Source organism: Xenopus laevis, chromosome 3L (assembly GCF_017654675.1).
Source record: "Xenopus laevis strain J_2021 chromosome 3L, Xenopus_laevis_v10.1, whole genome shotgun sequence".
Lineage (NCBI taxonomy): Eukaryota > Metazoa > Chordata > Amphibia > Anura > Pipidae > Xenopus > Xenopus laevis.
Window position 1 is genome coordinate 115067830 of NC_054375.1, and position 15030 is coordinate 115082859.

Genomic DNA, 15030 nt, shown 5'->3' on the forward strand with positions numbered 1-15030 from the left:
TATTAAACCTCGATTTATTTTTTCTGCTCAGCTTTTTGTGGTAAAAACTTTTTTGTGGGAATTTTTTTTTTCCTCGAGATTTATTATACCTTTATGCTGCATAAAGCCCTAATATGAAAACCTGACATCTCAAGCCTGTTGATGTCCTGTATAAGTCCAAGGTAGATGTCCCTGCCCCAATTTGAAGATATTGTGTTTAGCCTGATTCTGAAAAAAACAGTAGTATTCCATTAGTAAATGACCCCCTAATCTGTATTTCAGACTGTTTAGGTGTATATTTTATGTCTTTTTCCAGTTGTAATACAGACTTGCAATCTGTTTCTGGTTGTCGCTGAAAACCACTAAAACTACAGTATAAGGTTACTTGGATAACGCTTCTCTTGAATCACTAATTCTCGATTTTTGCCACAAAAATGCGTGACACTTGTGCAGTCGCAGAGTATTCTTGCACAGCAGGAGAATATACAGTATCATGCATCTTTGTTTTACAATCTGTTTAGCTGGGCAGAGCAGTTAGGGGTGAACTGTCTAACTCTTTTTTTTTTTCTGGCAACAGATTAATTATCTGGCACAGTTAGACCCCTTGTAATGTTATAAAGCAGTTTTAATATAGGGAATTTATGTGTAATGCATATTTTACAGTTTACTTTCTCTTGCCTAGATTGGGGGACACAGGCACCATGGGGATGAAGATCCTGTTGCTTGGAGGATGGACACTAAACAGTTAACGAAGCTCCTCCTCCTACACTGGGTTTCATCCCCTGCCTACTTCCTGTACCCTCAGTTTTACTTTAGTGTCCTCATAAGGAGGACGGATACTACTGGCTGGGAGCAGTGGTGCTGATTGATTCTTGTACCATGCCAGCAGTGGGGGCCCGCGTTATCTTTCCTGAGCCCCCCCAGCCTAATACAGTGTGCCCTCTATGCCTTCCCGCTCCACGGAGGTCTGCAGGCAGATGCTCCCTCACCACCCCGGGGCTACTGGTTCCCGCTCTACGGAGGCTGTACCAGCAACCCTAAACGGGGTATGCACCACCATTGGGGCACGAATGGCTGACAACAAAGGGGTAAGTGATTTAATTATCCCTTTTCACCTCCTTATCCCCTCGTGATAGTTCAGAGCCCCGGGGATGCCTAAATGAGTTCCCACAAGTGCCTAAACTGTGTTCCCACAAGTGTACCTGTTTTTCTGTAAGCGCCAGCCTAGGACCGTCAGCACGCTCTGTCCCTGCTGAGCTTCCCGCATTCCGCATGCGGCCGCCATCTTGGAAGTGGGCGCCTTCCCTCCCTGCGGCGGCCATTTTCTTCTGGGACGTTTGCGTCCTAGCTTACTTCCTTCGCGTCTCTTCTAGCAGCAAGAGTGGATAGGACCGCACGCTCGGTCACTGCATCGCGCTCACTAGTGCGGCCGCCATGTTTAAAGTGGGCAGTTTTCACCTGTAGGGAATATCGGCGGCCATTTTTCTTTTGGGCCAATTGCGCTATCCTTGCATCACTTCCGGCCGCCATCTTAGAACCACAGTGAGACGCAGCTACAGCCACTTCTCTGCCTCCCTGTCGTGAAACCCGAAGGAAGCATTTTGTCTCAGTGAGTACTTGTTTCCTCCCCTCTACTTTAAGCACCCGCATGTGTTAATATGCCTTAAGCATAGTCTCTTCTCGCCCACGCAGGTCGCCTCTTAAGGGGAAGTCCCTGTGAGTTTCTTCACATTACTTACCCTGCATTTCCCCCTGCCTACCTGCCTTTAGGGGAAAGACAGTTCTATCACCATGGCTGACAAAACAGAAGGGGTACCCTCCACTAAGCGGCAGAATAAGTCCCGCCCCCCAACCAAAATTTCCTTCCTTGCATGCTCTTCATGCAAAACAAAATTTGACACTGCCTCTGCTGACCCAGAGTGTGTATCTTGTAGACCTGGCACTACCCCTGCACCTAGTTTGCAGAGTGAAACCCTACAATCCAGCTCAGCGGTAGCCTCGGCTCCTCAATTGAGTTCGGATTCCGAATTGGTGCGAGCGCTCTCCCTCTCACTAGCAGGACTCCAGAACCTAGCCAGAATTCCTGAAACCTTAGACAAGGTTTTAGAGCATCTTTCCAATCAACCACAAAGGATGAGCGCACAGGCGACTGTTACCAAGCGCCCTCACCCCCCATCATCCGAATCCCCAGACGAGGAAGATTCAGGAGAAGAGGGGCAAGTACTGTCAGGCGAAGAGTCAGATCAGGAGCAAGATACTCCTAGATCTCAAAGGGAGGTAGAATCGCTGATTCAGATGGTTCTACAAACCTTAAATATTGAAGACACGGCGGCTACTGCTGAACCAAGTAAAAACATTTTTAAGAAGCAGAAGAAGACTTCATATGTATTCCCAGCCTATGAACACCTTGATGATATAGTTAAGGCACAATGGAAAATTCCAGACCGCAAGGTTCAACTGTCTAAGCGTTTTTCACAGACTTATCCCTTCCCTCAGGAAGCTACCGACCTTTGGTCTTCCCCACCGGCTGTGGATCCACCAGTGTCGCGTCTTTCAAAGACCACAACCATACCGGTTGCTGATGCAGCTTCCTTTAAGGACCCCATAGACAAGCGTTTAGAGGGTTTCTGTAAGGCCATTTTTTCGGCAGCAGGAGCGGCTCTGCAACCGATTTTCGCCACAGCTTGGGTGTCAAGAGCAATGGAGATATGGGTGGAGCAAGTAGCACAACTCATTGGGTCCGAGGACCCGTCAACAGACCTCCTTTTATCACAGATTGCGGATGCCAACTCTTACATCTGCGAAGCAGCTCTGGATGCGGCAAAACTAGTCGCCAGAGCTTCATCACAATCCATCGCAGCCAGACGTTTTCTATGGTTAAAGAGTTGGTCTGCAGATCTTGCATCAAAAAGATCTCTAGTCAGCCTTCCTTTTGCGGGAAAACAACTTTTCGGAGCAGAACTAGACAAAATAATTTCACAGGCGACAGGTGGAAAAAGTACCCTGCTACCACAAAGCAGACCCAAGCGCACTATTTTCAAGAGGAGACCATTTCTGCGGCCCTTTCGTCAGGGTCAAGGCCAAAGGCAGAGAGCACAATCAGAAAAACACCAGTCTTCCAATCGTTCCAGATATCCAAACAAACAGAGCCACAACTGGTCTTCAACCAGAAACACGACAAAACCATCAGGAAAAATCCACCTCCGCATGAAGAGGTGCCCACCCCCGAGGGTGCCTTACTAGGCGGCCGCCTAAGAAACTTTCGGGAGGTGTGGAAACAGAGAGTCCAAGACCCTTGGGTACTGAAGGTAGTATCTCAAGGCTACCTCATAGACTTTATACAAATTCCACCAAAAAGATTCTTTGTGTCACGACTCCCCTCAAGGGAGCCAAAGCGATCAGCATTTCGAAAGATTCTCCAAGACCTCTCATCCTTGGGGGTCATACAGCAGGTTCCACATCTAGACAAGGGCCAGGGTTTCTATTCCAACCTGTTCATCGTCCCCAAAAAGGACGGATCCTATCGTCTGGTGCTAGATCTAAAGGCAGTAAACAAATATGTCAAAAGACAGCATTTCAAGATGGAATCCATACAATCAGTCCTACTATCCTTAGGGATGGGGGAATACATGACAGTGATCGACATCAAGGACGCCTATCTTCACGTGCCAATACATCCCAACAACTACAGATTCCTTCGTTTCTATGCCGCAGGAGAGCATTGGCAATTTGTGGCACTTCCCTTCGGGCTATCCTCGGCACCACGAGTCTTCACGAAGGTCATGGCAGCAGCCTTAGTAGACCTGAGACTCCAAGGAATTGGAGTCATACCATATCTAGACGACCTACTGGTAAAGACTCAGTCCCACTCCTTAACCGCGAGCCACCTACAAACAGTAGTAGAAAGACTGACTCAACTGGGTTGGATCATCAACTACCAGAAGTAAACATTCACACCTGCACAGCGGATAGAATACTTAGGTCTTCTAATGGATAAATCGCTGGGGAAAGCTTTTCTCCCACATGCCAAGGTAGCCGCCTTTCACACAAGACTGATGATCATTCAGAAGGAGAAATATATACCGCTACGAGTAGCCATGAGAGTGCTGGGGACAATGGTAGCGTCCATTCCAGCGGTACCGTACGCCCAGTCACATACAAGACTACAGAGATTGATCTTATGGCATCAGAGACAGATGCGTACAGAACTAGACCGCAAGATACTCGTAACAGATCCAGTTCAAGTATCAATAAAATGGTGGCTCCAGCCGTCCACACTACAGTCAGGAAAGCTGTTTCCCAACCATGCATGGACGATAGTAACAACAGATGCCAGCCTACAAGGATGGGGTGGAGTCCTGGAACAGCACACTGTTCAGGGAAAATGGAGTCCGGTGGAAAGGTCTCTTCCCATCAACATACTGGAACTAAGGGCGATTTGGCACTCCTTGTTCCATTGGGCTCACATTCTGAAGGGTCGACCGGTGAGAATCCAGTCAGACAACATGACCGCAGTAGCCTACATAAACCACCAGGGAGGCACAAGAAGCCAGACGGCCTTGGCCGAAGCACAAAGGATAATGCTATGGGCAGAAAAGAATGTACCAGCCATCTCAGCAGTGCACATTCCAGGAGTGGACAACTGGATGGCAGACTTTCTCAGTCGGGAGACTGTGGATCAGGGCGAGTGGAGCCTTCACCCGGAAGTCTTCCAAGAGATAGTAACACGGTGGGGTATGCCAGAGGTGGACCTCATGGCGTCAAGATACAACAACAAACTAGCATGCTTTATGGCAAGAAGCAAAGATCCGTTAGCGATAGCAGTAGGCGCTTTAGTAGCACCGTGGCCTTTTCACAGGGTATACGTATTCCCACCTCTCGCCCTGCTTCCAAGAATCATAAGAAGGATAAAGGAAGAAAAAGTGGAGGCAATACTGGTGGCTCCATTCTGGCCTCGCAGACCCTGGTTCGCAGAGATCATGCAGCTAACAGTAGACACTCCATTCCGACTTCCAATCAGGGAAGATCTCCTAACACAAGGACCGATTGTCCGCCCGAATTCTCCACGGCTGGATTTAACGGCGTGGCTCTTGAGGCCTTGATACTTTCCAGATCCGGGGTCCCACGAGAGGCCTTACCTACTTTGTTGAAGGCAAGATAACCTGTGTCAGCCCGTATCTACCATAGAGTATGGAAAACATTCATAGCATGGTGCGAGGTTAACTCCAAGGATCCACAAATATTGGATGAGGCAAACATTCTACGTTTTCTTCAGGAGGGACTGGATAAAGGGCTAGCCCTTAGCTCATTAAAGGTCCAAGTGTCTGCACTATCCATTTTCTTCCAACACCAGTTGGCGCTACGCACAAACATCAAGACATTCCTACAGGGTGCTCTTCGACAAGCACCACCGTACCGTCAGCCTATTCCTCCATGGGACCTTAACCTAGTACTATCGGCAATCCAGGAACAGCCGTTTGAACCTATCACGGACATTCCCTTGCTTACACTGACGATTAAGACCGTATTTTTACTAGCCATCACATCAGCTAGAAGAGTGTCTGAGTTGGCAGCCTTATCCTGCAAACCTCCGTTTACAGTTTTCCATATGGACAAGGTGGTACTGAGACCGACACCGGAATTTCTTCCCAAGGTGGTGTCGGAATTCCACCTTAATCAAGACATTATCGTGCCTTCTTTCTGCCCATATCCCAAGACACAGATGGAGGAAAAGTTTCACACTCTGGATGTGGTCTGCACTCTACGGACATATATTTCGGTTACCAAAAGTATAAGAAGAACTGACAGTCTCTTCATCATTCCGGAGGGACCAAGGAAGGGTCTCAGGGCATCAAAGGCAACAATCTCCAAATGGATCAGATCTGCCATCTCAAAGGCTTATGTAGCTAAAGGCAGACCTCCACCCTTCGGGATTCGAGCTCACTCAACCAGGTCACTTAGCACTTCCTGGGCGATACGCCACCAGGCTTCCGCTGATCAGGTTTGTAGAGCTGCAGTGTGGACGTCTCTACACACTTTTTCCAGGTTCTACAGGATACACACCTTCTCCTCAGCTGAAGCAAGCTTTGGGAGAAAGGTGCTACAGACCGTTGTTAACTGAGCACTTGGGTGCAAGTCCCGCCCTCATGGGTAGCTTTGGGACGTCCCCATGGTGCCTGTGTCCCCCAATCTAGGCAAGAGAAAAATAGATTTTTGTACTTACCGTTAAATCCTTTTCTCTTGTCCTACATTGGGGGACACAGGCCTTCCCTCCCTGATTAAAAATTCTAGTTATAAAATTCAAGCACAGTTGAAGTGTGACATTATATTGTATATAGTTTATAGGGGGTGAGAGTTCCTCTTCTGTTTGCACCTGGTTTTAGTAGGGTTGTCCTTCCTTCTTCGGCCAGAAAACTGAGGGTACAGGAAGTAGGCAGGGGATGAAACCCAGTGCAGGAGGAGGAGCTTCGTTAACTGTTTAGTGTCCATCCTCCAAGCAACAGGATCTTCATCCCCATGGTGCCTGTGTCCCCCAATGTAGGACAAGAGAAAAGGATTTAACGGTAAGTACAAAAATCTATTTTTTGTGGGTCTTGTACTACCCTCTTATTGGCTCTAATACCTTTCAGCCAATTACCTTGCCACTGTAATAAAAATATCATGTACTGTTGCTCTGCACTGGTAAAAGTGATCTGTTTGCTTCTGAAAAACTGACTATGAAGATTTTCATTCAGAAAAACTACTATAGTTCATATAAACAAGCTGCTGTGTAGCAAAGGTTAAAATTGAAAAAAGACTATATGGCACAGGTTAAATAGTGGATAACATTAAATAACACCATTATGTTCTACAGAGTTTATCTGCTGTGTAACCTGAGTCTTTTTTCCTTTGAATGGCTATCCCCATTGCCACACAGCAGCTTATATATATAAACTATAGTAGTGTTTCTCTGTCGTCTCAAGGGCAACACAGGGAATGAATGGGGTTAAGCTCACCCCTCTAGGAGGCAGGACACTTAGAATTAATGAAGGGGGCATGCCAGGTGCTCTGGCTTAAGTGTTCTGCTTCCTAGGAGGATGGACATTCTTCAAGTCAGAATAGTAGACATATGGGGTGATACCAGGAACAGGGCTACCTGTAGTCTCTATGGTAAACCCCCCACGTGGGTAAGTCATGCCCTAGCCCTACCCATCTCCTACTGCTAGAGGGGGGGTTGGGCGCGTTCCGACAGAGCGGTGCTGACCCCGTTTCAGCCAATGCGAGTCGGCCTTCCCTCCGGTACTGATACTTGCCCTTCTTAGAGAGAAATCTCTCTTGACGGGTTGCAAGGAAGGCATCCCTCCGAACAGGCCAAGTCCAAACAGGGCAAAAAGGCGCATAATACGATACACTACAGCATGCTCCCTACTAGGTGACATCATCCAGGTGAGGAAATTTTTTTCGGGGCCAATCTGGTCAATTTACACGATTTACATCAACGTTCTAATTTTCGCTCAAAACCAACAGACAAGAAACGTCCCACATGGAAGGTCAACAAATTCCACAACAAGCCCTCAGCCAACAAGACCACTTCAGGCTGACGGGACACCCCCTCCAGGATTACAGCAGTTTATAGGGGGCAGACTGTTGAATTTCCGGGAGGTTTGGAACCGGCACTCGTCAGATGTCTGGGTCACGGAATTATTGTGATAGCACCCTACTGAAGTGATTGGTGTGCTGTGGGGTTAAGGCAGAGTACCTGGTGCGCCCCCTTCATTAATTCTAAGTGTCCTGCCTCCTAGAGGGTGGAGCTTAACCCCATTCGTGCCCTGTGTCCCCCTTATCGACTACAGAGAAACAGATTTAATGGGGAGTATCAAACACACCAGTTTTACCAGTGCAGGGCAACACTGCATTATATTTTTATTACTTTAAAACACTTTCATTTTTTGATGTTACTGTTCCTATAAGAATTGAAAATCACTGTTGCAGTTCAAGACTGTCAGGGGAAGATTGGAATTGCTGTTGAAAAACAGCTGCAGCCTAGAATGCTTGATGTTTAGAGTTGTTGTAATTCAGCTTCTTGGGGTGAAGGTACAGCAAGCTAACCTTAAAACCATCTAGAAAGTGGAAGGGAATGATCAGCCGGCAAACCTATGTCTATACATGTATACACATCTATATTAAATGGAAATTTTATGAAATCATCAGTTTTACACCTATTCTGCTTCTTTACTTGTATAGGGATGTTTCCTTGAGTGCCGAAGAGCTGCAGTTTGTTGTGGAAAAGGTTTTAAGGATGCTTTCTAAGTTAGACCTCCAGGAAATGCCCCCCTTAGTTTACCAATTGCTACTCCTGTCTGCTAAGGTAAGCAAATGCTTAATGTGTGCTCTAGAGGGAGTGGGATTTTATTTTGGGCCACTGCAAAGGCTGTAAAAAAATTCTGCTCTTTGAGATATGTGCCTTTGTTTTGAAATAGTACACGAGAAATAATGACTTTTGACAGTTAATCTCTGTTTGTAGTCTTTCTATTTAATACGTTCAGATTCCCATCAAAGGCTATACATGTTTTTTGCAATAAAACGCCTTTTCTTCAATGCAAAATAATTTTGAAAAACTGTTTGTATACAGGGTAGTAAAAAGAATATTGTGGAAGGAATTATCACTATATTTAATGATCTTGATCAGAAGCAGTTAGTACAGCAAGAGAACTCTGAGTAAGTAATGTTTCATACTACTGAAATCAAATCTGTTTGTGTGTAATGATGTGTGATGGCAACAGATGTATGTTAACATTTGTTGTGTTAACTTGTATCCCTTACCACCATATTTACAGAATTCACCATATTTTTAGGACTGGACATATGAAATGAAGCCTGTATAAGTATAAAATGTGGCCTATAAGGGACTACTTACTTGCCAAATTCACTTTTAAATGGTGAAGCGTATGATATAGGATTTCGGGATTAGAATTTGTGAATTCTACCTGGGCTTCCGCACACTCTGAACATGCATAATTTGGCCATAAATGCCATCTGAGACTTATAGCTCTGAATAGTTATCCAGGTGTTATGTATGCACTTCACTAATTTGGCAAAATGAATAGCCCTTTGTAGATTGTCAGCTTAATGTCCAACTGAATACGTTTCTTGTTATGCATATAGTCCAGATGGAGTTGTTTTATAGTTTTAACTAGTATATTGTATATTTATTTCATTACGCTCATTCATTACAAATGTTTAGTTGCACTGCTTTTGTAGATATGTGATTTTAGGAATTGTTACTATAACTGTCTAAACTGATTTGTAGATCATTAGACTTGGAAGATGCAACCATCCCACAAGACCAGCTGCACCACGTGGAGGGCACAATCATTTTACACATCGTTTTTGCAATTAAGTTGGACCAGGAATTAGGAAGAGAGCTTCTGAAGTATCTCAAGGTAACCAGGCACCAAAACAAAACTTTTTTTTTCCCCTAAACATACATGTTTTTTTAGAAACGTCTCTAACATTAGTTCTACTAGTCACAAAATTGTATGTCATCAGTCCTGTCAAACAGGGGGGCCTTTGGAGCAGTGCATGTGGCCCTCTGATAGACATTTATGACTTTAAGGGGCCCGTTTATTAAACCATGTTTTTTTCTGGTTGAGGTTTTTAGGGGAAAACTCAAAAAATTCAAGTTTTAGTTGGGGTTTTCATCTGATAATGCAAAAAAGTAGAGTTTTTCACAGCGTTCAAAAACAGCTAGTATGCGTTTGCCTTTTTTCACATAATTTTTATTCATACTTCCGTCCATCCCTAAATCTGTACTATCCAGCTACTACGTATTTTCATGCACAGAACAATCCAGTGTTCATTAAAGGGCAAATATTCCTTCATTTGCAAAAAGAGTGAATTGGAAAATCACTTTTCTATATAGGACAGTTATTACCTTTTGGTGTCAAAGCTGCAATGCTCAGCATTTAGCTTCCAGGAGTGGGGAGATCTGTTACCAACTGGCAGCATCTCCACTGAGCTCACTTAAAAGAAAACTAAACCCCCCAATAAGAAAAACCCCTACCTACTACCCTAGATAGTCCCCCCTCCCTGCTTCTCCCCCCGCATAGTTCATAACCCCTGAATGTGTCCCAAATACATTGCTCACGTATCGGTGCAGAGTAAGCGCAGCAGAGCTCGTGGGCACTATCTTTCAGATCTTCGGTCTTCTGTGGTCCTCTTCCTTCCCTCCGGCAATTCTCTGCACTATTGGCGCATGTGCAGTTGCTACAAACAGGAAGACTGATCTAACTGCGCATGCGCCAATACTGCGCTCCCTTACAGATGAAGACTGAAGAACCGAAAGATGACACCCGAGTTAGACTGCGGATACTCTGCACCAATACGTGAGTAATGTATTTGGGACACATTCAGGGGTAATGAACTTTGTAGGGAGGGGGACTATCTAGGGTAGTAGGTAGGGGCTTTTCTTATTGGGGGGTTTAGTTCTCCTTTAAAGGGGCCATTCGCATTTAAATTTTAGTATGATGTAAAGAGTTCAAAGTCAATTTGCAACTGGTCTTCGGTTTTTATTTGTAGTTTTTGAATTATTCAGCTTTTTGTTCAACAACTCTCCAGTTTCTAATTTCAGCAGCAATCTGGTTGCTAGGGTCCATATAATCCTAGCAACATGACAGTGGAATATAAATAGAAGAGAGCCTGAGAAGAAAGATAGGTAATAACAAGTAACAATAAAGTTGTAGCATCACAGAGCAATCGTTTTTTTTGACTGCCTGGGTCAGTGACTCTCATTTGATAGCTGGAAATAGAAGAATAAAGCAAATAATTCAAAAACCTATAAAAAATGAAGACCAACTGAAAATTTGCAAATAAATGGGAATTCTACAACATTTTAAAGTAAACTGAAAAGTGAACAATCCCTTTAAGCAAGGCAGTGTTTGTAAAGTCTGTACATTTCTAAATGGTTTCCTTATAATTTGCTTCTCATAGGCTGGCCAACAAGGGGACACAAGCAAGATCCTTTGCCCTTTCAGTGCTGCCCTCTTGTTATCTGTATCAAGGATTCATAGATTCCAAGAACAGGTATTCTCTTTACTTTCCTACTACATATCACACTTCAGTTGCTTATTTCTTTTTGTGGCTTCATATATAATCTATCTTCAATGTATAGGTATTTGATTTTCTCAAATCTACTATACTGAGAGGTTATAAAGACCTTCAGTTTCATCAAAGCTCAAAATTCCTTCAGGACTTAGTTCCCCAGCCTGTATGCGTATCTTCAATTCTTCTGGAAACTGTTAAAAACAGGTAAATGTTCTCTATTTGGAACTAAAAGTGCACATGTCTAATGTTCTTTTCTGAGTATAAAAATCTTTATTTAAAAATTAAATCCATATATGTGTGTATTTCAGTGTTTATGGATGGGACCATGTCACTCAAGGGCTTGTGGAACTTGGTTTTATTTTAATGGATTCTTTTGGACCCAAAGCAGCCTTTGGAAATAAAGTGGTTGAGCTTATTTCCGTGCATTCCAGGACACCTTCCCAGCAAGCTTGTCAGCTTGGATCTAGAATCTTGCTAGAAACTTTTAAGGTGACATGTTTGTACAGCACTTTTAATGTTCATTGCCTTTTTTTTATTTTAAAGAGACTCATTGCACACCCAATAAAATAAGATTTTTTAAATTACTCCATTTGTGATCAAGCTTTTCGGTAACTATGCCATAAAGCACTTGAACATGTTCTGATTATAAGCTGACAGAGAAGCAGATACAGTGTGGAATATTGGACCCTTATTAATATTTAGAGTATTTAGTAGTAGTGCCATGCTAAATTTGTTATATACAACTTTCCTGCCCAGTTTACATAATACATTTTTTCTTGGTTACGGGTCTGTGTTATTAACCTATTATTTTTGTTCTCCAAACAGCCACTGTTTTCTTGCTTGTATTGACTCAACTTTATTGCCTTTCCAGGTCCATGAGCCTATCAGAAGTGAAATTCTGGAGCAGGTCTTGAATCGTGTTATCACAAAAGCTGCAACTCCAGTTACACATTTTATAGGTAAACAATTCTGTCGGTCTCTCTTTCTCTTCTCTCTTATATTGTTGATTATCAAAATATTATTTTTGAAACATGCTTCCTGTCTGATTACTGGTTGGGTGTGCATTGGTTCTTTGAATTCATGTATGTTGTAATAGCAGTTTAACCCCTCATGTGAAAATGGTTTATCTGTATTATTATTATTATTATTATTATACCTGTATTGAGTGCATGCATGTGATAACAGACAAGTGAAAAACATTTTGTATAATATTGAAATCTTCTGTCTCAGATCTTTTATCAGATATTGTGGTTTCTGCTCCGCTCATCCTTCAGAATTCATCATCTAAAGTTACTGAAGCATTTGACCACTTGTCCTTCCTGCCTCTTACAACTGTTCAGGGGCTCCTGAAAGCTGTGCAGGTATGATGGTTGCTTGCATAACTTGATTTACAAATAATGATGCACTTTGGTTTAATGACTGGTTTCTGTTGTAAGAAGAGGTTTTATGTTATTAAATTGGATCATAGAGGACTCACCATAAGCAGATTGGAGACCCATTTTTGGATCCCATTCCAAAAGTTATGAATCCGTGATGTAAGGGCATGTAACTTCCAGTATGCATGCTCCCATGATGGTGGTCCGAAACCACAGCTATATACAGTTTGTTTGCTTGCAATACAAACCCACATTATGTGAATACCAAAGCAAGAATTTAGCTGATATCTTAATAAACAAACTATCCTTCTTTTACAGCCCCTTCTTAAAATCAGTATGTCCATGAGGGATTCCCTTATTCTTGTTCTAAGAAAAGCCATGTTCTCAAGGTAAGAGCAGATTTCTATAAGCCAATTTCGGTGAAAAGGGAATTTATGTAGAACAAAACCTCATAGATTTCTTTGATCCCTATTATTCCTATGCCTCTCTGGAGATTTTCGTTACATTTTCTGCTTTTTAATGTTTCTACTATTTGTGGCAAAGTATAGCAGGATGTAGTAAGGTTTCCCTTTTCTGCCCATCAACATGTAAAATACTATGATTGTTTTCCCTCTTTCTTTTAAAATAGTCAAATAGATGCAAGAAAGTCGGCTGTCGCTGGGTTTCTTCTCCTACTGAGGAACTTTAAAGTCTTAGGAAGTCTGTCCTCATCTCAGTGCAGCCAAGCTATTGGTGCTAGCCAGGTAATTCCAGTTAATCTCTGACAATTATCATGTAAATATTACTTCTAATTGGTTAACAGTAAGTATCTGCCAGCACTCACATTAAGGAAGACCATATAAGCCTGTGTGCAGTTCATTCAGTGTATCCATGTGAATAATGTTAATCAAAAGTTTGCACTCTCCGGTCATACAAAAAGCCAAAGAAACTTCATTGGTGGAGACTAATCCTTCAGCTAGCCCTCTAGCCGTTGTTAAAGGGCACCAATCATGACTAAATCATTTACTAAGTAAATACACTATGTGAAAGTTCAAGAAATCCGATTTTTAAAACAGTTAGAATTGTTTCTATAATGTAAATCAGCTCGCTATATCTTCTGCAAGATCTCCCCTATCTCCACTGCAGTTCTAGCTTAGGCAGGCATCTTGGATTTCACTGGCTCCTCCTACCTATATCTTCCCAGCCAACTGTAGCTCTGAAATCTGGCACATGCTCAGTTGAAATTCCTTGTTACTTCTAAGCTATTTTCAAATCAGCTAAACCTGTGTGTTAGCTGCTGTACAGTAGTGCTGCCACCTGCTGGAAGTTAGCAGGTGGCAGCACTTCTAGTGGATACTTCTAGTGGAGGAGTTTACTAAAACAAGGCATTCTGGGTAGAATACTCAAAGCAGTGTTACAATCTGAGCATGCTCCTGAAATTTGCACATTAGAGTCTCTGTTATAGTCTCAATATGGCCTCCCTCAGTGAAAGAACCCATTTGACAAAGTATGGGATTTTTTTAAAACCTGCAGTTTTTTCAAAAAACTATATATGTAGTTTGATTAAACGTGTTTAGCTTGTACTGGTCAGATTGTTAATATGTGTTTGATTTTGGCTGTGATAGGTGCTCTTTAAGGTCAAAAAAGTGTGTACAGCCAACAGACTGGTTGTTCTAATTGTTTTCACTTTGACAAAGACGAGAGGGCTATCTGAAACATTCGTCTCCACCAATAAAGTTTCATTGGCTTTTTGTAAGACCTGAGAGTGTGTACCTTTGATTAACTTCTAATTAGCTGATATCGTGCAGATCCAGGTGGATGTCCATATGCGTTACAATGCTGCAGCAAATGAGGCCTTTTGTCTGGAAATCCTTGGCAGTCTGAGGAGGTGCTTAAGCCAGCAAGCAGATGTTAGGCTCATGCTTTACGAGGTTCGTAAGTGTTACCCACACTGAAAAATTATAGGGCCAGCATAGCAAAGCTTTCATTTTGGCTCTATTCCTTGTTGTACAATCAGGGTTTCTATGATGTCCTGCGACGAAATTCCCAGCTTGCCAGTTCTGTCATGCAGACTCTGTTGTCTCAGGTAGGATTTATAGCTTTTTCATCTTCAGTATATGACTCAGCATGAATGCAATGACCCCTTTGATTTTTTCAGCTGTTTAAAAGCCTAAAATCAAATAAATGGGATATCTGTTAATACACGTGCATACATATTCACATTTTTTTCTGTTTGCCCGCAAATTATATTTGTAAACCTGTTAATACAGAACACTAGCATCTATATTCAAATGTAAACCACAAACTCGTATTGTCTTGTTCTCTTCTCACAGTTAAAGCGATATTATGAACCCGAACCTGATCTTTTGCCACCATTGAAGTTGGAGGGCTGTATTACTGCTCAAGGGGATCATATATTTTTGCAGGAACCTCTGGTAAAAGCCATACAAATGTTTACATTGTGTAAAACATTGGTGTACCTTGTATACAGACAACAGGGGGGATCTTAACTTGCACCCACCCTGCACCTGTTCAGCCATCCAGGTGCCAAAGTCTTGTGCTCCCCCCCCATGTGTTGTGTGATGCATCCTCCCTTCATGTTAAAGTATTGATT

The 15030-nt window shown here is 42.9% G+C and overlaps 1 protein-coding gene across 7 annotated transcripts in view; it reads left to right on the top strand.

The window, feature by feature from the left end:
* fanci.L (FA complementation group I L homeolog) overlaps nt 1-15030 on the top strand; it is a 51542-nt gene that overhangs the window by 9043 nt on the left and 27469 nt on the right. For all 7 annotated transcript variants that reach the window (XM_018250568.2, XM_018250569.2, XM_018250571.2 and 4 more), the window contains 13 exon segments: nt 8203-8326; nt 8591-8676; nt 9269-9401; nt 10948-11040; nt 11129-11265; nt 11370-11550; nt 11933-12020; nt 12292-12422; nt 12756-12826; nt 13066-13180; nt 14225-14347; nt 14434-14502; nt 14750-14851. In XM_018250568.2, coding sequence (XP_018106057.1) covers nt 8203-8326; nt 8591-8676; nt 9269-9401; nt 10948-11040; nt 11129-11265; nt 11370-11550; nt 11933-12020; nt 12292-12422; nt 12756-12826; nt 13066-13180; nt 14225-14347; nt 14434-14502; nt 14750-14851 — 1453 coding nt within the window.